At 32.4% G+C, this 23,580-nt stretch overlaps 1 protein-coding gene across 5 annotated transcripts in view; it reads left to right on the forward strand.

Annotated features, from left to right (window-relative positions):
- Window positions 1–8,256: 8,256 nt before the first annotated feature.
- LOC127710202 (FYVE, RhoGEF and PH domain-containing protein 6-like) overlaps window positions 8,257–23,580 on the forward strand; it is an 87,436-nt gene continuing 72,112 nt past the window's right edge. For 2 of the 5 annotated variants that reach the window (XM_052215967.1, XM_052215972.1), the window contains exon 1: window positions 23,113–23,244. In XM_052215967.1, the coding sequence (XP_052071927.1) occupies window positions 23,175–23,244 (70 nt within the window). In that variant the 5' untranslated portion in view covers window positions 23,113–23,174. Of the gene's footprint in view, window positions 8,442–22,197; window positions 22,319–23,112; window positions 23,245–23,580 lie in introns of those variants that run through there. The other 3 variants (XM_052215979.1, XM_052215987.1, XM_052215964.1) reach the window with 3 other exon arrangements.

Here is a 23,580-nt window from a genome sequence, read left to right on the forward strand (position 1 = left end):
ACAAGAAACTTGACTTTGTAAAGGCTTGGTCTGATTTTATCCTCAAAATCATAATATTTTTTTTGGTCTTGATATGGCTTGGCCTGACATTATACCCCAACTGATAGAATGGTATTTATACTGTAATCACTTTATCCAATTCACAGGTTGTCTGCCTATCTATCCGTTATTTTTGTCGAACCAGCGACTTTTGTCCCAGAAAGCTCGACATAGGGATAGTGATCCTGCGGTGGCAGCAGCCATGGCCGCGTTAACTAACTACTAAAAAGATTGATATTTCAGAAGGAAGAAGACCTGGATGCATCATAATTAGTATATAGATGCCTTATGTTATGAAGTTTCCGTCTGTCATATGTCCTTTGTCCTTGACCTCATTTTCATGGTTCAGTGACTACTTGAAAAAAAGTTAAGATTTTTTGTAATGTTATTTTCTCTTTTATTATGAGTAATAGGATAACTATATTTGGTCAGTGTTCTCCTCAAGGCCTTTTACCACCATAGTAATGTGATTCTATATTGCTTGAATTTGATGCTATCTGAGATTACTATGATATAGATAGTGTTATGGATGTGATGCTATAATTTCTAGAAATAAGATGGTATTTTAAAATTCCCAGTTTACCAGGATGCTACATGAAATTTGTGGGGAGAGCACTGTTTGGTATGTGCATACCTTGCACAGTCCCCATGCCTGTCAGACAGTTTTCACTTGACCTCAACCTCATTTTATGGATCAGTGAACAAGGTTAAGTTTTCATGGTCAAGTCCACATCTAAGATACTATAAGCAATAGGTCAACTATGTTTGGTGTATGGAATGATTGTAAAGTGTACATGTCTGTCTGGCAGGGTTCATCTGACCTTGACCTCATTTTCATGGTTCAGTGGTTAAAGTTCAGTTTTTGTATTTTGGTCTATTTTTCTAATACTGTATGCAATAGGTCAGCTATATTTGGTGTATGGAAATATTTTATGATGTACATGTCAGTCTGGCAGGTTTTATTTGACCTTGTCCTCATTTTCAAAGTTCATTGCTCAATGTTAAGTTTTTGTGTTTTGGTCTGTTTTTCTTAAACTATAAGCAATAGGTCAACTATGTTTGGTTTATGGAATGATTGTAAAGTGTTCATGTCTGTCTGGCAGGGTTCATCTGACCTTGACCTCATATTCATGGTTCATTGGTCAATATAATGTTTTCATGGTTTGGTCTGTTTCTTGTATACTATAAGCAATATGTCAACTATAGTCAATGTATGGAATGATTGTAAGGTGTACATGTATTTCTGGTTTATCTGACCTTGACCTCATTTTCTTGAATCATGATAAGTTAATGTGATACTTGCACTAAAACAATATATTTAGGGCTATCAACATAAAATCAATTGTAGTAAAGTAGGCAAGACATTTCATCATGTGCACTCTTGTTTTAAATTATACTGGGTTTCTGTATTCATGAATGATATGACATTTGGCATGGAACTTTATAATGATGAGTTGTACCATGTGAGAAATTTTCAGATCTGTTGGACAATACTTTGAATCTTTATTTAATCCTAATGACCGTGGAATTTATTGTCGGTGTCTAAAATAAAGGGGGGTATACTTTGCATGATAACTCTTTGTGATCACTTAAATTTTGATGTTTGAATAAAGTAGTATAATAATATCAGTTATAATATTTTGCTATGTCTATATCATCATGCTAAGTTCTTGGAAAATTTCTGTATCAGAGTTTTGTGAGGATATCAATTTTCAGTAAAAGTTATTAACCACATTATTATGTTTTTATCCAAAGGATCATCTTGAATCATGACAAATCTGATGGTGACCTTATTGCTAATGAGTATTTTAATCCCTGGTCTAGATTACGTCCACCTTTTAAATCTTTGTTATGATGCAGGTTTTCATCTAATCTGTAAGGAAAAATCATGGACAGCACATATAGACAACAGTCATTAAAAGAAGACACATATTATAAGTCGACGAATTTTGGATTGCAGCATTAGCATCTGTTTTTGTTAGATATTATTTAGTTATGGCCCTTCAGCCTTGGTTCATTTCATTATGAACTAGGAAGAATCTGAATAGACTTGTTTTTTGTCTCACCTGTGACAACATAGATGTGGTATGTTACATGATTTGGTCTTTCTCAGATACTATAAGCAATAGGTCAACTATATTTGGTGTATGTAATGATTGTAAGGTGTACATGACTGACTGGCAGGTTTCATCTGACCTAGACCTCATTTTCATGGTGCATTGGTCAATGTTAAGTAGTGGAGATTGGTCCTTTTCTGATATTCTAAGCAGTAGGTCAATTATATTTTATGTATGGAATGATTGTAAGGTGTACATATCTGTCTAGCAGGTATGGTCTGACCTTGACCTCATTTTCATGGTTCATTGGTTGATGTTAAGTTTTCCTATTTAAGTCTGTTTCTCAGATACTACATGTATTAAGTTAGCTGCATTTGGTATATGCAATTAATGTAAGTTGTACATGTCCATCTTACCTTAACCCCATTTTCATGGATCATTAGTCAACGTTTAGTTTTTGATGTAAGGTCCGATTTTCAGATACTATAAAGAATTGTTCTAGTCGGGTCTACTATATTTTACAGTCAAAGGTTGGTGGTTCTCTCCTGGTACTCCAGCTTCCTCCAACAATAAAAACTTGCTGTTATGATATAGGGAAGAGTGCTGAAAGTAGCATTAAACACCAATAATCAATCAACTGAATATGGAGTATGGAATGATTATCAGGTGTGCAAGTCTCACAAGATTTATCTGATCTTGACATTTTATGGTTCATTTCTAAACATTAAGTTTCTATGGTTAAGGCTGTTTCTCAGATACAATAAGAAGAGATCAACAAAATTCAATAATAAAATTAAGAAGATGTTGTATGATTGCCATTCAGACAACTAACCGCCAGAGACCAAATAAAGTGAAACTGAAGGTCACTGTTTGGCATTTAACAATGAGAAATGTGTTAATTTATTGTAAGGTATTCATGCCCATCTAGCAGGGACCAACTGACATGACCTCATTTTCAATCATCTTTGGTCAAGGTTAATTCTTTTTAGCTATGTCTGTTTCTCAAACGCTACAAGCAAATGGTCAACTTTATTTGCCCTATGGAATGATTGAAAGGTGTTTATGTTCATCTTATGAGAAATAGGACAACAATATTTGGTATATTAAATCATTGTAGGTCTACATGTCCATTAGACAGGGCACTCCTGACCTAGACCTCATCTCATGAGTCAGTGATCAAGGCTTTCATTGTAAGGTCTATTTCTCAGATACTCAGATAATATTATATTTTGGGCTTCAGTAGAAGTAGGGTACCCCCTTACGGTCAAAACGTCAAGTTTAAGAATTGCCTCAGGTCACCAGGTCACTTTTAATGAAATTTGCAAAAAAATTAAAAAATTTTAAGGTCAAAATGAGAAGTCAGGTTGCAAGCTGGCTCACTAAACGCACCAAGGTCACATGTCAAATTAAACCATGTTTGAGCAACATATTTAGCATATGGAATGATAGTAAGGTGTACATGTTCATCTAGCAGAGTTCATCTAACCTTGACATCATTTTCATGGTTTGTTAGTTTTACATTAAGTTTTTGGTAATGTCTGTTTCTCAGATAGTATAAGCAAACTTTTAACATGGAATAATTGTAAGATATATATGTTCATCTTATAGGGTTGATATATCTTAGACCTCATTTTCATGGTTCATTGGTCAACTTTAAGTTTTCATGATTAGGTCCATATACTAAAAGCAAAAGTCAAATATAATTGGAGTGGACTGATTGTTAAGTGTACCGGTACATATAAAAATAAGAAGATGTGGTATGATTGCCAATGAGACAACTCTCCACAAGAGACCAAAAGACACAGAAATTAACAACTATAGGTCACAGTACAGCCATCAACAATGAGTAAAACCCATACCACATAGTCAGCTATAAAAGGCCCTGAAATGACAAATGTAAAACAATTCAAATGAGAAAACTAACGGCCTGATTTATGTACAAAATAATGAACGAAAAACAAATATGATATACAGCAACAAATGACAACCACTGAATTACAGGCTCCTGACTTGGAACAGGCTCATACAGAATGTGGTGGGGTTAAACTAGTTTGAAGGCGCGTCAACCCTCCCCCTAACCTTGGACAGTGGTGTAACAGTACAACATAAGAACAAACTATAAAAATCAGTTTAAAAGGGCTTAACTCATCAGATTGATCCAAAGCAGAAATACATCTAACAAAAACAGAGTGAACTTTTTATACATTGTGACTTGGATGGAGAATTGTCTCATTGGCACTCATACCACATCTTCTTATTCATTGTGGCAGGGTACTTATACATCCCTACAACAAAAAGACACTAAGTACAGATCTGAGAGTACTCACAGTTACTGACAGCTAGTTCAAAGCCAATAACAACTAATAGATTTAATTTTTTTTTTTTTAAATCATGCATCTAAGAGTACTACTTGAGAAATTGTAATTAATTACAGCCAATTACAATTACATATTTCAATTACCCCATGTCTAGACTTAGACTAAAATATCAATCAGTACACATCCAACATCCAATGGATTTAGTGTAAAGACGTCATTAACAGTCAGAGAAAAACATGACCTTGTGCAATGCCAAGATACCGGTATCGACAGATTGTAGAGCCAAGAATGTGCATATGTATATAAAAATAATATTTAGTTTGATTTTAATTTACTGATAACAAAATCAATGTTAATACCAATAAAAACAATATTCAAAGATCTAATTATAGTGTTGAATTGGTAACCTTTCAGAATAAGTTTATTTAAAGGATCGATAAGTTTACCCAGATCGTATCTAAATTTCCGGGCTCGTCAAACAATATCCGAGTAAAAACTAAGATGTGCTATCTCGTTAAAAATTAGTTTTCTACAGGTACAACCAAACTTCCAAACCAAATCTTTATATCTATGGAAGAATTTAGTAAAGGTTTTAAATAATTTGTGGTAAAGAAATCCCTGACTTAATAATTTACCAGTAATACATAGATTACCTTCATTGAAATCCAAAACGTCACAACAGACACGGGCATAGCGAACAAGTTGTGATATATAAACACCATAAGATGGTGCCAAAGGAACATCACCGTCCAAAAATGGAAAATTAACAATAGGGAACGAAAAATCATCCCTTTTGTCGTAAATTTGAGTGTAGAGTTTCCTGTGTAAAACTGAAATATCTAAATCTAGGAAAGGACAGTTATTACCGATTATATTTGATTTATTCAAAGTAAGTTCCTTTGGGTAAATTATGGCAGTATATTTAGAAAATTATTGAATATTTAACGAAAAGATATCATCAAGATAACGATAAGTGTGGTTGAATTTATCAATTAAATGCAATTTAGACAGGTCTTTACTGAGTTGGGCCATAAACTGTGATTCATAACAGTACAAGAACAAGTCTGCTATTAAAGGGGTGCAATTGGTGCACATAGGAATACCTACAACCTGTCGATAAACTTTACTGCCGAAACGTATATAAATATTATCAAGGAGAAAATTAACAGCTTCAATCATGTCATCACACATCCAATAATATAACTAGCATATTTACCTTTCTCATTAGAAAAGAAGGCTTTAAATGAGTTGCAGCAAATATATTTGCCTTCAGATTTACCAAACAACCATTTAATTAAATAGGAAAACTTTTGTTAGATAAGATTGTGTGGAAGTGTAGTGTAAAGAATTGAAAAGTCAAAACTGTCAACAGAATCGAAAGGACCATCAAACTTGAAAAGGCACGTGAGGCAGGAACTATCTGTCCTTGACCTCATTTTTATGGTTCATTGGTCCATGCTAAGTTCTGTGGTTTAAGGTTCATTTCTCTGATACTTTAAGAAATAGATATATCATCAACTTTATTTGGTGTATGGAATGATTGTAAGATGGCAAGTATCAGCTGACTTGACCTTATTTTCATGGTTTGTTGGTCAAGGTTAAGTTTTTTGTGGGTAGGTATGTTTCCCAGATACCATAAGCAATAGGTCAACTATATTTGGTGTATTCATTAAAAAAAAAGGTTTACATATAAAAATCAGAATATGTGGTATGATTGCCAATGAGACAACTCTCCACCAGAGACCAAATGACATAGAAGTTAACAACTCCATCTGGCAGGGTTCATCTGACCTTGACCTCATTTTAATGGATCATTGATAATGTTCAGTTCATTTGATACAAATAGTCAAACCTGTATCTTAAAGACTCATCATGATCAGTACAGCAGCCGAGACATTTCAGGATGTGTACTCTTATTTTATTTAATGCAAAATCAAAAGAGGGAGGTAATGGTAAGAGCCATCATTCATAACCTTAAATTGTAAAAATAGTATGGTTCCTTTCAAAATCAAAATTAATTTTATAGAGATATGCATAGTGTGCTCTAGTCTATTGAACCTAGTACAGAAATGTCATAAAATTTTTATGCCATAAAAATGTAAAAAATTAAGTATTTGGTGTAAAATGGAAATTAATTCACTGTTTTTGATAAAATTAAGTATGTGCAAAAGCCTTATCCAAAATGTTAATCAGATGAAAATTAATATTACAATCTTGGAACATAATATATTTTTTAAGTAAGGATAAAATTCATATCTTAATACTTATAAGATATAAAAATGTCACTATTTTCAGTTATAATCCATAAATGCAAGAAGTTTGGAAACTAAAAGCAAATATCTAAGATTGAATTTGAAAATATTAACAAGTATCATATCTGACAGACTAATGTTATGTAAATATCTGATGGATATTATTTTGTTTGGCTATTTATACTTTTATTTTTAAATTAAAAAGGAAAAAAAAATCTTTTTTAAGGCTTTTTCCTAAGTACAAAGAAGGGGTTTCAAGTCTTCCACTTCCACTTTATTTGGTCTCTAGTGAATAGTTGTCTCATCTCCTTATTTTTATATTATGTCATATAGGTCATCAAAGTTAAATAATCATGATATACCTTTGGTATTGTATTTAGAATTTATATACATGTATTTTTACTCTTTAACTATATGGTACATCTTTCAAATTGCCTTTTAAAAAAATTGCTATTAAATAATTGATTTAGTGTGTGCCATTAGTCTATATAATTAAGAGGGATAGATGAGTGGTGGTGCTTCAAAACTTTTTAACCCCATCACTTTCATACCTGAACAAAGTTAGATGATTAACCTTGCCTTTTTATTATGTTTTGACTGGCTGTTGTGGGTGGTTGCTGATCATTATGTATATATACATGTGGAATCTTCATAATTCCTGCTATATTTTTTAATTTATCAGATGATTAGCTAACTGTGACGCAGAAATGCAATTTATGTACAATGCTTTTCATTTTAAATAACTAAATTTGCATGATTTATCTTATGGAAGTAACTTTTTTTGTGCAGATTTTATTATTAATTCATTGTTTTTAGAAAATTGCTTTATAAGGGGGATAACTCAGATAATTTTTGTTTATAAAAAAGTTTTGGGTCCCCAGTCTTTTCAACTTCGTACTTTATTTGGTCTGTTTAACTTTTTTGAATTGAGCATCACTGATGAGTCTGATGGTGTTCAAAATTTTAAGCCTGGTATCTATGATGAGTTTATTTGTAAATTCTATCTGCTCATATCTTATTTTAGAATCTTGTCATTTAAAGATAAATGTGATATTCCCACCATGCCAATATTAGGACACCTCCCCTAAATCTGCCCTGGTCTCATAAACGCCATACATCTTTGAGGGCCAAAAGACCTTTTTTTCTGATGTTGGGATCAGAGGCGGATTTAAGAGACAGAGGGCCAAGCATCCCCCTTTATGGAGCTGCATATATGGTTAAGGCATACACTTTTTACATGTCCCACTCCAAACATTGACCCAGACCCCTTTTTTGACAATCCTGGATCCGCATCTGGGCCTTTATATTTCTGGGAATTCAGGATTTATTTATTTATTTATTCACAATCAATAAATTTATCCATTCCATGGAGAGTGCACAGACCTACTTTACTTCTTTTATTATATTACAAATGGTACCAAATAGTAGATATTATTATTATTATCATCAGTTGTAGATTACAACTGAATCCAAGGAGAAAGAGAAGGGGCAGAAGTGGTTCATATTTCCCGCCTTTCAACTTGCTCAAAGGTGGACTACCTGTAGAATTATCTTATCACGTGACAAATGTTGAATTTTGACTTTTTTTTATCCATGTGACATCACCGGAAATGCAGGAATAATAAAAGATTCATTCAAGAATTTCGAAGATCCCAAAGTGTTTGAATTCTTTTTGATATAATGCATAATATAAATTGTATATCATCGCCAGTCCTGACTGTTTGAGAGTGTGAAACCAAAGAAAAATGAATCAATCATGGAAGATGAGAATAATGGTAAGAAACCCCTCAAATGTTATTATAAATTTTGATAGATCATAGTGTTTTCCTGTCATGTTGAGACATTAGTTTTAAGGCTAAGATAGAAGCGAAAGGAAAGGAAAGAATAGTCTGCAACATTTTATTGTACTTCGGCTCGTCAGTTCCTTTGAAGTATTATCAACATATTACATTTGATGACAATGTTCATTTATGTCATCTTTGTTGTTATTTATATATTTATTTCAAAAGCTCATTTACAATGTATACCCTGAAGGGTTGATGGCGTACAATAATTATCAAACAAGAATACAATTCAAATAGAATGAGATATACAAACTATATATTAACCTTGATACTATGGATTCATGTACATGTTCTTTCCATGTTTATTGTATGAAAGTTGTCTGTATTTTTCTGTCCACAATTCACCTTTCAGGATTTTTAGGCATGACTTGTAAATATCTTTTTTATATTTATATTTGTTTATTGATTACATATAAGAGAAACATTAAGCTGTAATTTAAAGAAAATAAAAATGTCAAGAAGGACCTGAAAGACGGCCCTGAAAGACAGCCAATGTAAAGCTACATTTTTTTTAGTACAATTAACATAAAAAGGATTTTATATACTGAAAATATTGGACAGTATAACAGACCACACCAACACCCAATTCCCTGTAAAAATAGATGTACAAAGACCATGAAAACACAGGTTCCAGATAGCCTTTACAACCACACAATGTGGTTCAGCCAGTTTTATGTGTGCATGAACCACCAATTTTGCTGATCTAGCTACTGTACCAACAGGATGACTTCATGTACTTTCTTGGACAACTTGAGCAGTGTTATCCTCAAAAATTGCAAATACATGTACACCTTCAAAAGTAGAATCCTGGTATATACATGTATAAGGAATTTTGAAATACTATCTTGTTTCTAGAGATAATTGCATCATTTTCAACCAATTTAGCATCACATTCATTACATTATTATGATGCTAAAAGGCCATTGGGGGAACATTTTCGAGGAAATAAAAGATTGCACATAATTCAGAAAACAAGGTCAAAATATGATCTCTACAACAATGCACATGTGCTACAGGAAGACTTAATTTCTTGTGTAATTCAATATAAAAATATGCAGATAAATTGCATCACCCTAAAGTTACTGTAAAATAGGGTTGCACGTTTGGATTATGCTCATAGAAAAAACAAAAAAAAGTCAAACTTTTCAACAAACAGAAAGAATGATTACCATTAAACATCAGGAAGCATATAGCATAAAGAATAATCCTTTACCTAAGTTGCATACATTTCTTTCATTGGCTTTTCTTGTACTGTGGATTCATATTAAATTTCATGAATTGAGAAAAAAATTGTATTTTCCTGGATATTTGATTTTATGGTTTTGCCACAGTCTGCAATCTATAGAAAATATGTGCTTATAAGAATATTAGAATGTGATTTACCCACAAAATCCATGAAAATTGGTATCCCACAAATAATAATGATTATCAATATTTTGTGTATTTTTCCTTTGATCTTTTTTTATGCCCCAATTATGGGCAAAATGTTTTTCGGTCTGTGCGTCCATTCATACGTCTGTCCCGCTTCAGGTTAAAGTTTTTGGTCAAGGTAGTTTTTGATGAAGCTGAGGTCCAATCAACTTGAAACTTAGTATACATGTTCCCTATGATATGATCTTTCTAATTATAATGCCAAATTAGAGTTTTGACCCAAATTTCATGGTCCACTGAACATAGAAAATGATAGTGCGACAGAGGTGTCCCGCTTCAGGTTAAAGTTTTTGATGAAGTTGAAGTCCAATCAACTTGAAACTTAGTACACCTATTCCCTATGATATGATCTTTTTAATTTTAATGCCAATTAAGAGTTTTGACCCCAATTTCACAGTCCACTGAACATAGAAAATGATAGTGCGAGTGAGGTGTCCCGCTTCAGGTTAAAGTTTTTGGTCAAGGTAGTTTTTGATGAAGTTGAAGTCCAATCAACTTGTAACTTAGTGCACCTTTTCCCTATGAAATGATCTTTCTAATTTTAATGCCAAATTAAGAGTTTTGACCCCAATTTCACGGTCCACTGAACATAGAAAATGATAGTATTGACACATTCTTGTTTGTGATAATTATTCATATCATGCTACTCTCTTGAGATAGAAAATTATTGCTAGAAATTAAGGGCAGAAGTCCCGTTGTAAATGTTAACATCAACGACGTCATATAGGCAAAATAACGATTAACAGATTATCAATGGTCTTTCGAACTCAAGGATGTTTCTCGGCCACATATCGCCCTTCGATGAGATTGTTGATGAGAAACGCCCTCTCGTTTGAAAAAAAATCGATAATGTATAAAGTACAAATCCACAGTAATTGATAAAATTTGAAACAGCAATATCATACACGACGCATCAATGGCTTACTTATTGGTGAATACACTGCTACAAATTTTGCTTTTTTGAAGGCTACATTTTCTGATTTTGATTTTACTTGCACATGTTGTGTCTCAGACACTAGGAAGGAAATTTGAGATTTAATTGAATGTGATGTTCATATGTTTGAAATTAAAATACAGCAATAAAACGAAGATACAGATGTAATACTAATTTCCAAGTTAATTTTATGATGGTTTGCTGTGACATAATCACTTTCAAGGGTCAAGTTGAAACTGTCTGGTGTCCAGTCGATCATTGACATAAATATTACTAAGAAATTAAGTAGATGATTACAATATTTGAATCATAATTGAAATAAAGACAATTCTCCATTATCCACATTATTTAGACTGTTATCTATATGATATACCAATAGGTCATATAAAATTAGCTGCTTCCTTGTCAGAGATCTTTACTACCTAGCTATAGGTAATAAAATACATGTATGTTGCTTAATTGTATATTATGTCACCGTTATGATAATACCTTTAACCAATTGATACAGTCCTTAAACATTGCTCATTTTAAGTAGAATAGGAAACCATCCATAACTTTGATTTTTGTTTCAGCTTGAATATTTCACTTTAAAGTGTGTTATTCTATCAGATACTTATTTTCTTATTCATAAAAAGACTCATCTTTAATAACTCCTTGACACAATTAAATAAATTATGTCTTTATTTTTGCATTTGATGTTATAGAATGTAAAATAATATCAAAGCACAACATTAAAAATAGAATTTATACTATGTATTGTTGATCTGTGTAAATAAAATACTGCTGTGTGCATTGAATCACGTTTTGTACAGGTACATGTATGTTTAGTGAAATCAATCTATTCCCAGTAAAGCCAAAAATAAAGTCCAATCATTACATAAAAGGAATAACCAAAAACAAAAATAGCAGACTAAGTTTAATATAATACACTACAGTATGTTTCACCCTTTCTGTAAGTTGTTATAATTGTTTTATGTTCTCATATGAACTTAAAAAGTGTTAAAATACATATATTTGTAAATGTTTGACAAGGCACCTTTGAAGGTATATAAAAACAGACCCCTATTTTCCCAAGCTCAGTGACCTTTTTGAAATATAAATATATACTGTAGAAAAGTTGAGGGATTTCACCCCTATGTTATATTATATTTCATTAGGTGTTAATTTACATTAGTGTTATTGTCCTGTTTAAAAGTAAGATGTAAACTGAGCATCAATGTTAAATTATTCGTGCAATTGTTGATATCAAATTATTTCTTATTCATTCATTGGAATGTTTGATATATAAGGGGGTAAATATAAGCTAAGGGGTTACTGCAATAATTACTTTCACACCTGGATGTCTGTTTAATTTGTTCCTCTTCCTGTTTAATGTTAGAATTCATTGATCTGCTACACACAGCTCATGTTGAAGCAATTTTCTGTGTTAGGTTAACTTTACATTTGTAGCTGAACTATACATATAAATAGAGTCAATATGATATACTTCAGTTTTTGTAATATTGTTTGCACATTTCTTTAGCATTGTAAAGTGTTTAATGATACATGTTTTTACCCCTCACCCTGTTCATTTTTCTATGTCTTGATATACAGGTAGCCTTTAAGCGCTGATGTGATGTTAAGAAGTATTTAATCAATCAATTCATCTTTTTGTTCTTGCATCCCAAATCCATTAAACCAGTTATTTGTTTTCAGCACAATATTAAAAGAAATCTGCATTGCTTTTTATACGACCGCAAAAAAATTTTGAGGTCGTATATTGGTATGACGTTGGCGTCGTCGTCGTCGTCGTCGTCGTCCGAATACACAATGGTTTTCGCACTCTAACTTTAGTTTAAGTGAATGGATCTCTATGAAATTTTACCATAAGGTTCAATACCACAATAGGAAGGTGGGGATTGATTTTGGGGGTTATGGTACCAACAGTTAAGGAATTAGGGGCCAAAAAGGGGCCGAAAATAAGCATTTTTGTAACTTCCAGACATAACTTGTGTGTTAGCATATGGATCTCTTTGACATTGTACCACAAGATTCCATATCACAAAGGGTCAATGCTGGGATTGATTTTGGGGTTAATTGCCTCAAAATTTTAGGAATAAGGGGCCAAAAGGGGGCAAAAAACAAGCATTTTTCTAGTTTCATGACAATAACTTGTGTGTAAGTGTATGGATCTTTCTGAAATTTTACTACAAGGTTCCATTTTACAAAGGGAAAGCTGGAATTGAGTGTTGTGGTAATTGCCCAAAACGTTTAGTAATAAGGGGCCTAAAAAGGGGTTTAAAATAAGCATTTTTTAGTTTCTAGACAATAACTTGTGTTCAAGTGTATGGATCTCTCTAAAATTGTATTACAAGGTACCATACCACAAAGGCAAGGCTGTTATTGAGCTTGGTTTGGGTGGAAAGGGGGGTGGGGGTGATGAATCATAAGGGGGGCGGGGGTCAAAAAAGGGGTAATTTTTTGTTTTCCTTTTTTTTTTGTTTAAAATTTACATTTTAAGTTAGTTATTTTTTATCACGAAGAGAAAGTAGGAATTGAGTTTTGGGGTTAATTGCTCAAACATTTATGAATAAGGGGCCAAATATTGGTCGAAAATAAGGATTTTTTTAGTTTGCAACAAAAACTTGTGTTCAAGTGTATGGATCTCTGTGAAATTGTATTGCAATGTACCATACCACAAATTGAAGGTTGTGATTGAGGTGGGGGATGATGAATCAAAAGGGGGTTGAAAAAATGTTTGGGGGGTAGGATTTTTTTTTTTCCTTTTTTTTTCTTTAAAATTTTCCATTTAAAGATGGTTGTTTCAGATTTATATGTGAAAGAAAATAATAATGATACGGTTATATATCATGAGGTATTGAAATTTAAAATTATGTATATTGGAAATTTAGGTTACATTGGAAAGTAATAATTGGCTTTGGGTGGGGGGGGGGGGGGTGGTTATGGCTCTAATGTTTAAGGAATAAGGGGAAAAAAGGTTAAAAAACAAGGGTTTCCATTTTAATAGACAAATAATTGAGTAAAGAACATTAGTTAAAAGCAGTGTAAGGTTGGTAATTCAAACTCATTTAAATATCTCATCTACACTGCTTTTAAATTATGTAAATTGGAAATTTGCCAATAACTTTATTGTTAATAAATGCATTGGAAATTTGCCAACAATTTTAGTGTAATAAACTTCATTGGAAATTTGCCAATATAAAATGTTGCTGATGAAGGTTTTTTGTTTACCTTTAGCCTTGACTACGAAGTCATTTTCTATTTTTATAGCCTTATGATGTAGTTGAATTATTTAATACTTTTATGATGTGTTTAAATGGTGTTTTATCATGTTTATGGTTGCAAATTTATTGTTTTAGTATAATAAACTCCATTTAAAATTGCCAATAAAAAAAAGTTTTGTTTATTTTTAGCTATGATTATGATTTCATTTTCTATTTTACTTTTATGGTTGCAAAGAAATTTTTATTTTTAGATATTACTGTTAAATGATGCTGATTAAGGTTTTTGCTATGTTTAGCCATGACTATGATGTCATTTTCTATTTTAATATCTGTTATGATGTATTTAAATGGGCTTTTATGGTTACAAAGGAATTTTATTTTTAGATATTACTATAAAATGTTGCTGATTGTGATTAAGGATTTTGTTTATTTTTAGCCATGACTATGATGTCATTTTCTATTTTAATACCTTTATGATGTAATTTCCATTTTTAGATATTACTGTTAAATGATGCTGATTAAGGGTTTTTTGCTATGTTTAGCCATGACTATGATGTCATTTTCTATTTTAATATCTTTATGATGTATTTAAATGGGCTTTTATGGTTACAAAGGAATTTTATTTTTAGATATTACTTAAAATGTTGCTGATTAAGGATTTTTGTTTATTTTTAGCCATGACTATGATGTCACTTTCTATTTTAATACCTTTATGATGTATTTAAATGGGCTCCCATGTATTTAGATTTTTGATTATTTATACATGTTACCAAATTGGTCCACATTGAACAAAAACGGTCCAAATTTCAACTTTATTACATTACATCAAACATTGAATTCTACATATTCTTTGATATATTGAAATTAACAAACAATTTAGTTTATGGATATTCCACCATAATAGGTAAATTAAATTTTTTCCAGTTCTTACACCACATTCATCCTGTGTCAGAAACCTATGCTGTGTCAAATATTTAATGACAATCCAAAGTCATAGCTGTATCAAGCTTGAATTTTGTGTCCATACTTGCCCCAACTGTTCAGGGTTCGACCTCTGCGGTCGTATCAAGCTGCGCCCCAGCGAAGCATTTTATATAGCATTGTGCACCTAATTCATATTATACTAAAATGATTTTAGGGATAATACCACAATAGCAAAATGTTCACTATGCCATGTCTGAACAAATTAGGGTATGCATTTTTATGCCCCACCTATGATAGTAGTAGGGGCATAATGTATTCTGGTTTGTGCGTCCGTTCGTCCGTCCGTCTGTACCGCTTCAGGTTAAAGTTTTTGGTCCAGGTAGATTTTGATGAAGTTGGAAGTCCAATCAACTTGAAACTTAGTACACATGTTCCCTATGATATGATCTTTCTAATTTTAATGCCAAATTAGAGTTTTGACCCCAATTTCACGGTCCACTGAACATAGAAAATGATCATGCGAGTGGGGCATCCGTGTACTATGGACACATTCTTGTTTCACTATGAAATATATTTTGTACAATTGCTACAACATTATTTCTGAATGGTTTAATATTATACCTTTTATGTTTGAAAGGTTAATAGCCTAATAATAACAAAATGATTCACAAAACTGTTGTGTAAACCCTCTGATCTGAACTTTAAATACAGCGTTTTAGAATGCTAATTTACCATTTCAGTGATTGTTGTGTTACAATGACCACATTGACATTTGACATTTCTGTCCAACAATTATCCTTAAAAAGCTGTAGAAATGGAATTGTCATTCTTTTAAAAATTATTGCAGTAATTGTTTTCAGATATGATAAATTTGGCTGATAATGAAATTAATTGCAGCAGAGATATTGAAGATACTGAAATTAGTAGTTGGCTGCTTTGTTTGTGTGACAAAATAAATGTATCATTTGCAATTTACATTTCTCAAAATTGAATTTAGAATGAGTTTTTTTGTAATATTTTATTGCTTTGTCATTTAGGTTATTTGGTATTGATGGCAGATTTTCAATAATCTTTGTAACTTTTATTCACAAACCGTCAAGAGTAAATATGCTTAGGACAAAAGTCTATTGTTGAAGACTTTATGTTGACCTCTAGATGAGGGGGCTGATGGGTTATTTTCGTCCTCAGTGATTGTGGTATTTTGCTTGCGGTGATTCGTCTTTGCATTGATTTATTATCCGTGACTAGTGATAAGTGCATTTTTCGTGACTCGTTTTCAATTAAATTTTATATACGTTCTCCGTGATGGAGGTGTTAAATCGTCATTTTTCGTGAACAGTTTTGTGGTGTCAAAATAGAAACCACCCTAATTTATCTTAAGAGTTGTCGTTCTTAAATTCTATTTATAAAGGGCTGCTACTATTTGAAACAAAGTACGGAAACTAGTCGCTAAAGTTAAGTAGCGCAAAGCTGGTTCCTGGCAGTTTGATCAGGTTTCAGAGTACGAGTCTGACTATGTTGCAAATGATCATGGATATATGGGACCTATTTTTGACTCCCAGCTTGTTTCTATCTAACTTATGAAAGGGCTATACGTCGAAGTGTGACTAAGCATTGGCGTAGCTTACGTTGCGGCAACCAAGACATTAGACTCTTTAAAAATAATAATAAAAAATATAAAAACAACTTTTCTCTATATTCTTTTAAACTATTTTCAAAAAAAGCAAAAGACACCCTACTTAACGTTAATACCCTTTGCGAGTTCAAGACTTATTGAAACATCTCCATCCCCTAATTGGAAATCACTACTCCTTTGCGGTAGTTTTTAGTAATCTGAATATATCGGAGTCAAAGAAATCGACACAATAAAAGCTAACAAATTTCTATCTGTCTATATCCTACCGCAAGCAAAATTATTAATTTCGTGTGAGAAAAATTTCTAGTAGCCTATATGAGGGACTTGGTGAGGTTTACAAAATACACAAAAATGATCAGAAATTAATTTAAACTTTAAAGAATAGAGTTTTAAGACGGTGCTAAAATATAAAAGAAAGGAAAATCAAATTATGGATAATACAAATTAATAATGAATATTTGAAGAACCCATTCAAATCCTCATATATATATATATTTATAACCGGTAACGTCTAAAATTGAAATATTGTTGTGTGATGACATTCACTACGTGTATATATAGGGGTTTGTTACTATTTGCCAGGTTTACTATCCATGGTGACCCGTAAAAAATAATTTGCTGAGACTCGGAATATTTTTCGAATCTATAAGTCAGCTGATATGGTTTCTTGGTGGATTCACAGCTGTATTATTGTCTTGCTGTGTCATAAAAAAAATGAGGGTGGTAATGGGGTACCTTTATGACGAATAACGGTAAAAATTCTTGCCAAATGACGTTAACGGTATTTTTTGGTGCATGACAATAAAATGTACACTTTCTTTTAGACGATAAAAAAATCGAATGATTTGGACGAATCACGTAATTTTTTTCCAAAAATAACGGTAACGATAATTATTTGAGAGCTCTGACGAATCACGGTAAAATTTTTATCAATTTGACGCTAACGGTAGCCGAAAATGACCGTTTGACGCCTGACAGTGAAGGGCATTACTACCCTCAGTAATATGAATAAAGAAATTTCCTGTCATTATTCCATTATAAATGGAAAGCAATTGATATTGAAAAAACGATGATTTTGTGAAGTTGCTATACACAGACGCAATAGAATTTGGAAAGGACGTCGATTTGATAATGAAGTTTATTACGACCATGAAATGAGATGTTGACATCAGTGGAAGCTGAATCGAAAATTGGACAACTATTTCAGTCGAGACGCTGATCTGAGTTCCATGTTTCACCGAAAATTCTTGCTGATAATTTATTTAATACTTATGGTTTCATCCGGAGCACCTAAATGAAACCAAACTTTTAGGTAGTGACCGTATTATTCAATATCTAGTTATATTTTTCATGTTTTTGTTTTTTCTTTTGTCTGCTTTTAAACATTGCTAATAAAATTCAAAGTATTGTCTTTCCATCAGTTTTTGGTAGGCCTGCTTGTACCTTGAAGCTTTTGTTATATCTATATGAATTTCAACGGTTTTAAAAACACTGCACTATGAAATGCTTGTATACTGAACACAAGTTATTACTGTGTATTTGCTTGGTCTCCGGGAGTTGTGTTGGTGTCCATTGCTTTATCGTGAAAAATAATCAAAGATTTTTCAAGGTATATGGATGTTGATAGTATATCACACTTTGATAGTAAATACTAAAATAAAGTAATAGACTCAAATAATGAGACTTGAGCATAGTCAAATTGAAATCAATTGTTGAAAGAAAAACAATATCCAATTGTCAAGTTTCAGTGTTAGTACACAAGTTCAAAGATGCCAAATGTACTCAGAGTACACTCCACTTTTGTAGATTAAAAGACAGACCACAAAATTGACGAATGGCGAATGTTTCCCAAAAATCTTAACACTTTCATAGGAATGTTCTTTTCCAACTGGCTGCTTCTAAGCCTTTTCATCAAAGACTTGTGTTATAGTTTTAATTTACTCAAGTATGGTGATATCCAAACTGATTTTCAAATATAGCAAATGTACTAAAACTTTCCAGTAAATGAGTGAACAAATGCTTAATGATTATCAAATAAGTTGTGAACTGTGATCAGGAAAATTTATTTCATGTGAAATGTGATCAGCAAATTTAACATATCGTGAACCGTGATGAGAACCCCCCATTACCCCCCTTCTAGATGTCTTTAGATTTGTAGTCTTGGGTTGGTATTTCATCAGCATAAACCTGACATCTCCTTTTATTCATATACCAGAACAAAATGCCTATGTACATATAACTTTACAAGGAAGCTATTGAACCAAGGGTCGAAAGTGGTAAAGATGAAGTCATCCCTTCGAAAGTTTTACTGAAACCATCACAAGTTGTTTGACCCTTAAGGAGTATCTGTGTCACAGATGACCGCGGATATGTTCCAATTGTCTTAACCACAGTCCCTTTCTCTTTTCTTGGATTGTTAACTCACTAAAAATGAGACTTATCACCGATTTTGTACTTACCATGAGTAACACTACAGATGCCATGAGTAAAGCAGGATCTGCTTACCTTTTTCAGAGCACCTAAGATCACCCCCAGTTTTTGGTAGGGTTTTTGTGTCACAGTCTTTAGTTTTCTGTGTAGTGTTTTGTGATCTTGTTTGTCTTTTTGTTGTCTTTTATCCATGACATTATCAGTTTCTCTTGACTTGAGTGTTTTGAATGTCCCCTTGGTGTCTTCTGCCTCTTTTTTTATACGACCGCAAACAAATTTTTGTGGTCGTATATTGGTATGACGTTGGCGTCGTTGTCGTCGTCGTCCGAAGACACATTGGTTTTCGCACTCTAACTTTAGTTTAAGTGAATGGATCTCTATGAAATTTTACCACAAGGTTCAATACCACAACAGGAAGGTTGGGATTGATTTTGGGGGTTATGGTACCAACAGTAAAGGAATTAGGGGCCAAAAAGGGGCCAAAAATAAGCATTTTTGTAACTTCCAGACATAACTTGTGTGTTAGTGTATGGATCTCTCTGACATTGTACCACAAGGTTCCATATCACAAAAGAAATGCTGGGATTGATTTTGGGGGTAATTGCCTCAAAATTTTAGGAATAAGGGGCAAAAAAAGGGGCAAAAAACAAGCATTTTTCTAGTTTCATGACAATAACTTGTGTGTAAGTGTATGGATCTTTCTGAAATTGTACTACAAGGTTCCATATCACAAAGGGAAAGCTGGAATTGAGTTTGGGGGTAATTGCCGAAATGTTTAGGAATTGGGGGCCAAAAAGGGGCCAAAAATAAGCATTTTTCTAGTTTCCAGACAATAACTTGTGTTCAAGTGTATGGATCTCTCCGAAATTGTACTGCAAGGTACCATACCACAAAGGGAAGGCTGGGATTGATGATGGGGGTAATTGCCTCTATATTTTAGGAATTTGGGGCCAAAAAGGGGCCAAAAAACACATTTTTCTATTTTCCAGACAATAACTTGTGTTCAAGTGTATGGATATCTCTGAAATTGTACTGCAAGGTACCATACCACAAAGTGAAGGCTGGGATTGAGTTTGGGGGTGATGAATCATAAGGGGGTTCAAAAAATTTGGGCTGGGGATTTTTTTTTTTTCATTTTTTTTCTTTTTTTTCTTTTGTTTTTCTTTTAAAATTTTCCATTTTAAGTTGGTTATTTCTGTTTTATATTTAAAGCAAATAATAATGATATGGTAGGAGATACACACCAAACAGGATGTGTAAATTATTATATAATAAGTATTGTGCAATAGCAAGAAATTTTCAATTGCACAGTATTGCACAATAGCAAGAAATCTTCAATTGCACAGTATTGCGCAATAGCAAGAAATCTTCAATTGCACAGTATTGCGCAATAGCAAGAAATATCCAATAGCACAATATTGCGCAATAGCAAGAAATTGTCAATTGTACAGTATTGCGCAATAGCAAGAAATATTTAATTGCACAGTATTGTGCAAAAGAAGATACTTCGTATAAATTGCTTATTTCTTGACCAATTTCAATGGGGTTTTATTCTTAAATTCTTGGGTTTTTTTAATATGCTGAATCTAACCGTGTATTTAGTTTTTGGATTTTGGGCCCCGTTTTTAAATTGGTCCACATTGAGGTCCAAATGGTCCAAAATTAAACTTTGTTTGATTTCATCAAAAATTGAATTATTGGGGTTCTTTGATATGCCGAAACTAACCGTGTATTTAGATTCTTAATTTTTGGTTCCGTTTTCAAATTGGTCTACATTAAGGTCCAAAGGGTCCAAAATTAAACTTAGTTTGATTTTAACAAAAATTGAATTCTTAGGGTTCTTTGATATGCTGAATCTAAACATGTATTTAGATTTTTGATTGTGGGCCCAGTTTTCAAGTTGGTCCAAATCGGGGTCCAAAATTAAACTTTGTTTGATTTCAACAAAAATTGAATATATGGGGTTCTTTGATATGCTGAATCTAACCATGTATTTAGATTTGTGATTTTTGGGCCCCGTTATCAACTTTGTCCACATTGAGGTCAAAAGGGTCCAAAATTAAACTTTGTTTGATTTCATCAAAAATTGAATTCTTGGGGTTCTTTGATATGCTGAATCTAACCATGTATTTAGATTTTGGATATTGGACCATAATAGGTGAATGTCCAATTTAAAATTTTTAAGTTCTTAGACCACATTCATTCTGTGTCAGAAACCTATGCTGTGTCAAATAATTAATCACAATCCAAATGCAAAGCTGTATCAAGCTTGAATGTTGTGTCCATACTTGCCCCAACTGTTCAGGGTTCGACCTCTGCGGTCGTATCAAGCTGCGCCCTGCGGAGCATTTTATTATATCCTACATTATAGTTGAATCATTTTTCCTTTTGATTAATGTTGATCACCTTCAACCCAGTATAAAAGCTTACAGTTAAAGTAAAAAAAAATGCTCTGAAACTGCATGAAAATGGGATATCCAATTCAATATGACTAAGTCCTCATCTATGTTGTTATTTGTTTTCACTAGTTGACATCATTGGTAGTAGTTTGTTTCTTCAGCAGGAGGGGAGGAAATGTAAAAAATAAATTTTGAATCTTGAAGGAAACTGATAATGACTGAAAATTGATGAATATAGGTGAATAATCCAGTGAATATTACAACAATGGACTGAAAAGATCTGAAAAGTCACTTTGACATATCCATATGTGTATGTAGAATAATGTTAACTTTAAACTCCATCATTTTTAATAAGTTATATATATTAATATTATGTGCAATATATTTTGTTTTAGCAAGCAAGAAAGCTATGCAAGTGGCAATATTGCCGGTCACTGACTAATTATGAGAAAACTCTAGCAACAGAGTACTGTAGATCTAAAATTTTTATTCATAGCAGATGCCTCTGAAGCCCTGAGGATGAACTGTCCTGACATAAATTGTTTCCAGGCACAACACTATCAACACTTTTTACCCCCATCAACATGTTATCTCATTTGTCGCCCCATTATCTACAACTAATAATGCCATAGTTAATTTCTCATATAACCCCTGCTTAAACCTGTTAATTAAGACAGGAAATGTAAATTTACAAGTTTTCAAACACAATCTATGGAGAGTGTGGTGTTCCTTTCGTGAAGGAGCGTTTGATTAAATCTGAGGTATACAAATGTGAAAAATCTTTTCTGAAATCTTGGAGTAGTTGCTGAGAAATATGGTTTTATTATCAGGTGGGTTAAATATATTTTATTGAATTACATCTTTCACAAGTGGTTCAGTGTTCGTGGATTTTAACATTGCATGTATGTGACATTGTACCACACACAAACTTTCATTCATTTTTATCATTTTTGTATGAATAAAATAAAATTTATTTCAGATTTCCTTAATTTTACAGTTGTTAACAAAGTGCAAAGTGCATGTAAACATGGAAGTTATTGCATTTATTGATATTTTTTTTAAATATAGCACTTTGGTTGAAAATTGTATCACTGGTATCACAGATTCGTAAAAAAAATATAATATACTGGTAACCCAGTGCTTAGTGGCTTTAGATCTGGCTGAGGACATATATACCAGTCATTATGGGATAGACATTCTTAATTGCTTCCTATGATTTAAACCCATAATGCACATAATAACTATATCTATGATATTTCAATTCATGTCACCAAGGTTTGTAGGATGCAAAGCTTCTAATACAATTACTTTATCCTTTTTTATACGGCTGCAAAAAAAATTTTGGGATTGTATAATGGTATGATGTCGTCTGCGTCGTCTTTTCGAAGACACATTGGTTTCCGGACAATAATCTCCTGATCAGGTCCTTAAAATTATCTAATTACTTGGTGATAATGTTTAATGAATTTGATTAAATGGGTCATTTTCATTGCAGAAATAACATTTATACATGTACTGAACTTGTAACCCAAACAAAGACATTGTGACCATGTATATACTGTGGCAGGAAACTTTTATAGTTTAATAGGAAGGGAAAGCTTTACAATTTCCTGAATATATTTATACACAGGGTGCAGTTAAGTTGTAAACTGTCTGTTGAGATTCTAATATTTCATAAATTTTGAGATGGATAAGAAAGAACTAAATTGGATTGTAAAATTTTGTGCAAAAAAGAGAAACTGTACTTTGTTTACAGGTGAGACTGCTCTCAACAGAATTTTCTGCAAGTTTTTTTATAACTAGTTACATGCAATATTTTTCTTATTTATTGATTCATAAATTTATCAAAAACAGCATTTAATTGTTTGTTTAAAAAAATATGCATATATTGCAAAATACTATATCTCTGTATGTTGTTAAAAGAGTGTAAGGTTTCCAAAATATTTATTTTAAAGATAATTAAGATTAGATAACCGAGAATCAAGAAATTCACACCTACATCAAACAACATACATTACATAACTAAACAGATTTACAATTGTTTATAAAATATTGAGAGAGAAAAATGACATAATTTTATAGAAATGCCATT

This window comes from Mytilus californianus, unplaced genomic scaffold (assembly GCF_021869535.1).
Source record: "Mytilus californianus isolate M0D057914Y unplaced genomic scaffold, xbMytCali1.0.p SCAF_1, whole genome shotgun sequence".
In the NCBI taxonomy this organism is placed as follows: domain Eukaryota; kingdom Metazoa; phylum Mollusca; class Bivalvia; order Mytilida; family Mytilidae; genus Mytilus; species Mytilus californianus.